The 6,397-nt window shown below is 36.4% G+C and overlaps 1 protein-coding gene across 1 annotated transcript; it reads left to right on the top strand.

Moving 5' to 3' along the window:
- Positions 1 to 620: 620 nt before the first annotated feature.
- Positions 621 to 2,839, top strand: LOC125811302 (cysteine proteinase 3). The gene is made up of 7 exons (XM_049490810.1): positions 621 to 825; positions 916 to 1,037; positions 1,333 to 1,448; positions 1,713 to 1,786; positions 1,867 to 2,131; positions 2,269 to 2,400; positions 2,504 to 2,839. The coding sequence occupies exons 1-7, from the start codon at positions 638 to 640 to the stop codon at positions 2,675 to 2,677; spliced, it is 1,071 nt and encodes a 356-aa protein (XP_049346767.1). The 5' UTR covers positions 621 to 637; the 3' UTR covers positions 2,678 to 2,839.
- The last annotated feature ends 3,558 nt before the right edge of the window (positions 2,840 to 6,397 follow it).

Genomic DNA, 6,397 nt, shown 5'->3' with positions numbered 1-6,397 from the left:
TGAGCTGGTGATCACACCTTTGTTTAATATATGTAGGTCAATTTTATATATGATATTTATAAATTAGCTTTTCCACGTCTCACATAGACCAATATTATTTAATATATATCTCAATTATTCTTCTTCGTCCCTTTCTAATAGGTCATCAATCACTATTTGACGTTGCTCCACCAACTTTTTTTTTTTTTTTGGCCTATTTTATGTTGTATTTAAAAAATGAGAAAAAAAAGTATGGAAAAAAAAAAAGACAATGCCAAATGGGATAGTGGATACTCCCATTAGTAAGAGTAACTAATTTCAAACTTCCAAACGAATTCCATAACAAAATATTAAGGTCATCCACTACGCCATGTTAATCATGTTTGCGAGCACGTCAACTTGAAGATCCTCCCATAGGATTTTTTTCTAACAAGTTTTAACTTTTAACTCACTTAGATATTTGTCCCGCTCGACTTTGGATCCTAAATATACAAATATAAATTTAAATGAATTGAATTTTATTAACGATATCAGACGTCACAAAGAAAAATACTAAAAATATCTCCCCGGGTCGCGTCCATACTTTTCAAATGGAGCCCATCAACCTCAATAAATTATCCTCTATTCCTACAATACTTCCCACATTACAATAATTACAATGTCAAGTCTCTCACTCCTATTGGTTCTCGTCGCCGGCCTTTTCGCTGCTGCACTTGCCGGACCGGTGACTTTCGCCGATGAGAATCCGATTAGGCAAGTAGTAGTTTCCGAAGAGCTGGAGAACGGAATTCTTCAAGTCGTCGGCCAGACTCGCAATGCTCTCTCCTTCGCTCGCTTTGCTATCAGGTTACTAAATTCGAAAATGAGATCGATTTCTCTATCGTTTTGCTTTTACAATTATACTAATATTGTTCTATTTTTGAATGTTTATAAAAGGCATCGGAAAAGGTACGAGTCCGTTGAGGAGATCAAGCAAAGGTTCGAGATATTTTTGGACAATCTGAAGATGATCCGATCGCATAACAGCAAAGGACTATCATACAAACTCGGTGTCAATGGTATACTTTCTTATCTTCAAGTAGGAAAACAAGTTCACACTTGCTAATTAGTTAGACCTGTTATTTAAATTATAAAAACTCACTATGAACTACTTATTCATGATGTATAAAAAAAAAAAACACTTTGTAGAAGTTAAGTTCTTTCTTTATTTTACTTAGTAACTAATCAAGCTAAATGAACAATTCTTAATTGAATTCTTATATTCATCATATATGCTTGGATAAGTGTTTGCAACTTATGATCAATCTAATTGTTCCCTCATTGTTTATCGATTACTTTTATGTTTCATGGCAGAGTTTACCGACCTAACATGGGATGAGTTCCGTAGACACAAGTTGGGGGCATCTCAAAACTGTTCTGCCACTACAAAGGGCAATCTCAAGCTAACTAACGTCGTTCTGCCAGAGACGGTATATCCAATCAGAATGAACTCCGATCCTTTATGGTTATATATTTCTGGAGTTACTCATTAGAGTTAATTAAACTAGTTTGTATGTAATGCTTTATTATTTCCAAGATGGTAGAGTGCACTGAGTTGAATTTTGCTATAATAAAGATAGAAACACTAAACATCCATCCACCGTGTGCTGCGTTAATTAGTGTGTTCAATTGGTTGCAGAAAGATTATTTTTTTGATCCTAACGAACACCAAATTTCCAATTTTGTGATTATAGAAGGACTGGAGGGAAGATGGTATTGTTAGCCCAGTGAAGGCACAGGGCAAGTGCGGATCTTGCTGGACATTCAGGTGAGAATTAGTTAGAATCATGTTGGACTCCTAAAATTGAAATCTAATGGAGCAGGCATATATATGTGGGGTTTTGGCAGCACTACTGGTGCACTAGAGGCAGCATATGCCCAAGCATTTGGGAAGGGAATCTCTCTGTCAGAGCAGCAGCTTGTGGACTGTGCTGGAGCTTTTAATAACTTTGGCTGCAATGGGGGGTTGCCATCACAAGCCTTTGAGTACATTAAATTCAATGGTGGTCTTGACACTGAAGAAGCATATCCATACACCGGCAAGAATGGCATATGTAAATTCTCACAAGCAAATATTGGTGTCAAAGTCATCAGTTCTGTCAATATTACCCTGGTAATTAAGATCTCTTTAGTTTCCTCGGGATGGAACCAACTTTTTGCCAGTGTTATTCAGCCCATTTGTTTAACTTATTGAGCTGCTGCTTTTACCAATTACACATATGGACTCCTGATTAACATGTGTTATTACAGGGTGCTGAAGATGAACTGAAATACGCAGTTGCATTGGTTAGGCCTGTTAGTGTTGCTTTTGAGGTGGTAAAAGGTTTCAAACAGTATAAGAGCGGAGTTTACACCAGCACTGAATGTGGCGACACTCCCATGGTAAGTCATCTGTCCCGAGTAACCTGAGAAGATGCAATTATCTATTATCACCTAAATAGGCCTATATGGACAATATTACAAACACTGACTGTTTCATTGGCAGGACGTAAACCATGCTGTTCTTGCTGTGGGTTACGGTGTTGAAAATGGCGTTCCCTACTGGCTCATAAAGAACTCATGGGGAGCAGATTGGGGTGAGGATGGATACTTCAAAATGGAGATGGGAAAGAACATGTGTGGTGTTGCAACTTGCGCATCCTACCCAATCGTTGCCTAAGCTTTGGAGTTTTGTGAAGAAATTATGCATAAATCCGTGTTGTCCCAGTTAATGATGCAGCAGCAGCATTCAGGCTCCATTCTCAGATTTATATTCAGAACATGTATGGATCGTTATACATACAAAAATGGTTTAGGTTACTTATATGAAAGAAACAATAAGTCACAGAGATTATTATGCAGGAAAAGTCCCCATGTAATTTATACATTATAAGTAATGAAAGGGAAGAAGAAATTCTTATTGTAAACATTATTAATCCACTGTTGTCCTTAGTTTATGTCTTTTTGTCAAAATTGTTAATGGATTTAATGTCCTGTCCTTAGTTATCCTTTTTTGGTTTCGCAGACTAGGCACAGCTAGAATTTATATAGATTCTACCCCTCATTAGTGGGAATAATACCAACAACAAACAACAATGTACCTAGTGTTATCTGGAAAAGATAGAATGTACCTTATCATTACCTCGTGAAGGTAGAGAGGTTGTTTCCAAAAGATCCTCGGCTCAAATGTAGCTATTCCATAGCACATCACAAGAAAACAATGTAAAGTCTACTAGAAGGGAGCAATAACAACAATAAAATAGTGCAATGATCAAAACACAATAAACAATCTACTAGGATAGATTATCGAAAACAACAATAAATACTTATGGTCTATGGATATCCAAAACAAGAACTATAGTAATACAACTAATACATAAACAAACACCAACTATTCTAAGCATTAAGCAAGACAACATTACACTACTTAATAACTTTCTATCCTAGTATGTGTCCTCTACACTTTTCTATCTATGGCCATATCCTCGCTAGTTTGAAGTTGCGTCATATCTTGTCTTATCACCTCTCTCCAATACTTTTCCAGTCTACCCCTGTCTTTCCACGTACCCCCTATAACCAACCTCTCGCACCTCCTCACTGGTGCATCCACACATAATCTCTTCATATGTCCAAACTATCTCAGTCTCACTTCTCTCATTTTATCACCACAGATGTCACTCCGGCCACCTTATTTCGAATAATACCGACCAATCATTCTCACATTATTCATTTGATTCACCTAAAAAATTGTGTTAAATTAGCTCGAATCATCTCCTACATTTGGAAGACAAATTTCCCTTGTGTTCTACAAACGACATAGCACCATTATAATTTATAAGACACCTAGTACAAACCATCGAAATATTATTATCGTAACTTAAAAGTAAATTTGTTGATTATTAGAACCTCTTTTACCTAAATGACATTTTCCGTTAGTTTAACATCTGTTTTATGACTTGCAGAGACGGACGGATACATGGGTCCCTCAAGATCGGAATGCGTTTCGAAGAAAATAAAAAAAATAGAAGTTGGAAATTCAAGTGCTGCGCAAAAATAGAAGTTGTTTCACGAATTTGATGTGAACTTGTTTAACATCGTAAAGTCCTATTTTGAATAAATTAAACTTGTTTAACGCAATAAGTTGCGGTAAAACTTCTGGTAGATTAAATTTTCTTTCAAATCTATATAAGTTAAGATTTTCGAGACTCCGATATTGAAAGATGTTTTTATAAATAATGTTAATTAGAGTTTGGGTTAAGAAGGGTGTCACAATGGTGAGTTCACGAACACCTATGGAGTTATCATGTGATAACTTATATGGATGGGTATTTAGCCGATTTAGTTAAATATGTAATTATTTTATCAGTTGCATGTTACGACTAAGGTTGGATAGTGATTATCCTGATTAAATTGGCCTGTTATTGATATATCGATATCCCGCACACTAGAAATTATTAAAATTGGCTAACTATAATTTTTGTACATTCATGTGTGTTTTCACATAATTAATATTCATACTCAAGCATGCCCGTTGAAAATTATTTATAATGGATTGATGGCATTTTGACATGATGGATCAATTGATATGATTGATTTACATTTATGATTTTATGCGGACATTCAAACTTATGCTTGTGGATGAAAAAATATTTCGGGCACAGAGTTGAATGCTTAATGAAAAATTGTTCTTGATGGGTATGTTTGGCTCTTGAACACCCGTGATGAACTACTTGTGATTTAATTGCATACACAAACATTGTATTGTATTGCTTTCATTTTTATTTAATTTGTCATTCATTATTATCTTACTATCAATCTTTGAATATATAATTCATGAAAAATATATTTGTTAAACTAAGCTATGTTGTATTTATTTTGATAGTAATTCATACTTCGTACCAGTCATTACAGGGCCAAGCAACGAACGGAACAAAGTGCTAGCCCCCTCATCCCTATTCATTTTGGTACTAGTGGCAGTAAAAGTTCGAGTAATCAAAACATGAGCAGTCTGAACCATGGAAGTGACTTCAGTACCTATCAACCCACTCAGAAAAGGGAGTATCTACTGGACAGTCTCTGCATCCACAGAGGGAAGACCTTCTACCCTAGTATGTGTCCTTACCTAAGGCTCAACCTCATCCTCGATCTCAATCTCAACCTTTTCCTCAATAACTGAATCATGGGGTGGGGTAGGATTGCTTCCCTTGGTACTTCCACATTCTGAGCTCCACCCTGGCGGGTGTTGCCCTTCCTCTGTCCCCGTCCCTGCCCATACCTCTCCCTCTGCCATGCCCTCTAGCTGCAGGCTCTACTGATGGAGCTATCACTTTAGTGCTAGTGCGTCTAGTGTTAACCATTTGCGGACAAAAGAACGAAAGATATTAGATACCAATTTGGATCACCATGTACCAATCGAAATCAAGTCATAGCACTAAGGAATGAAGGAAGAGAATTTCCTTAAGTCTTTTAGCCCTTGCAAAAAAGTACAGACGTCTTCGTATCGATTTGTAGGGCTCTACTAGACTCATTTTAGTATGATGAGATCAATGAACCTAGGACTCTGATATCAAGTTTGTCATGACCCAGACCATCGTGAGCGACACCGACACTAAGCAAACCAGCAAGAAAACCAACTAACCCTAAAGCAACCCCAAAACCATTTAAACAACCAAGCCTAATTTATATAAAACAGGGAAAAACAGTCTAGACATACTAAACCAAAAGTTTGTGTCCGACCAAATGGACAAGAAAATATTGAGCTCTAGAAGTTTGAAAGACGAGGCTCACCCTTGGATTCAAATCAGATATCTCTCAATACTTAGGTCTCAGATCAACCGCTAGAAGATTCACTGCACTCTACAAGAAAAGAAACAAGTACAATATCAATACATAAACCACCGTGTACTGGTAGGATCATGCGGTCAGTCCAGCATATGCATATAAATAGTTCATCACTAAATAACAATCACAAGGCAACATATAATATAACAACAAATATCAATCACGTGATATGAAAATCACAAAACATGAACTAATCTATGCATAACATGTCTCACATGATCAAAATGCAAATACCAATCATGCATAATCACATTACATCACATCATGCATCAACACATAACACAATGAGCAAGATATTTAACCCACAAGTTACAATCACAAGTTTATTTCACATGCTTCCTATCACACATCGCACAATATGACACTACAAGTAATAAACATGCAAATATACATATCCCAGAAGCATATAACCATCACCTACCTCAAATCAAGTCCCTTGAAAATTTTAAATAGCCCGAGCTTTCCCCTTGTGAAGTGCCTTGGCTTGTTCTTGATCTTAAATAAACAATAGTAACAATAATCAATCACAAATGACCTAATAATTCACCTAGATAACTAA

Source organism: Solanum verrucosum, unplaced genomic scaffold (genome assembly GCF_900185275.1).
Source record: "Solanum verrucosum unplaced genomic scaffold, falcon-dt-bn FXZP01000109.1, whole genome shotgun sequence".
Lineage (NCBI taxonomy): Eukaryota > Viridiplantae > Streptophyta > Magnoliopsida > Solanales > Solanaceae > Solanum > Solanum verrucosum.
The sequence above is the reverse complement of the archived record's forward strand: the minus strand, read 5'-3'. Positions and strand labels throughout refer to the sequence as shown.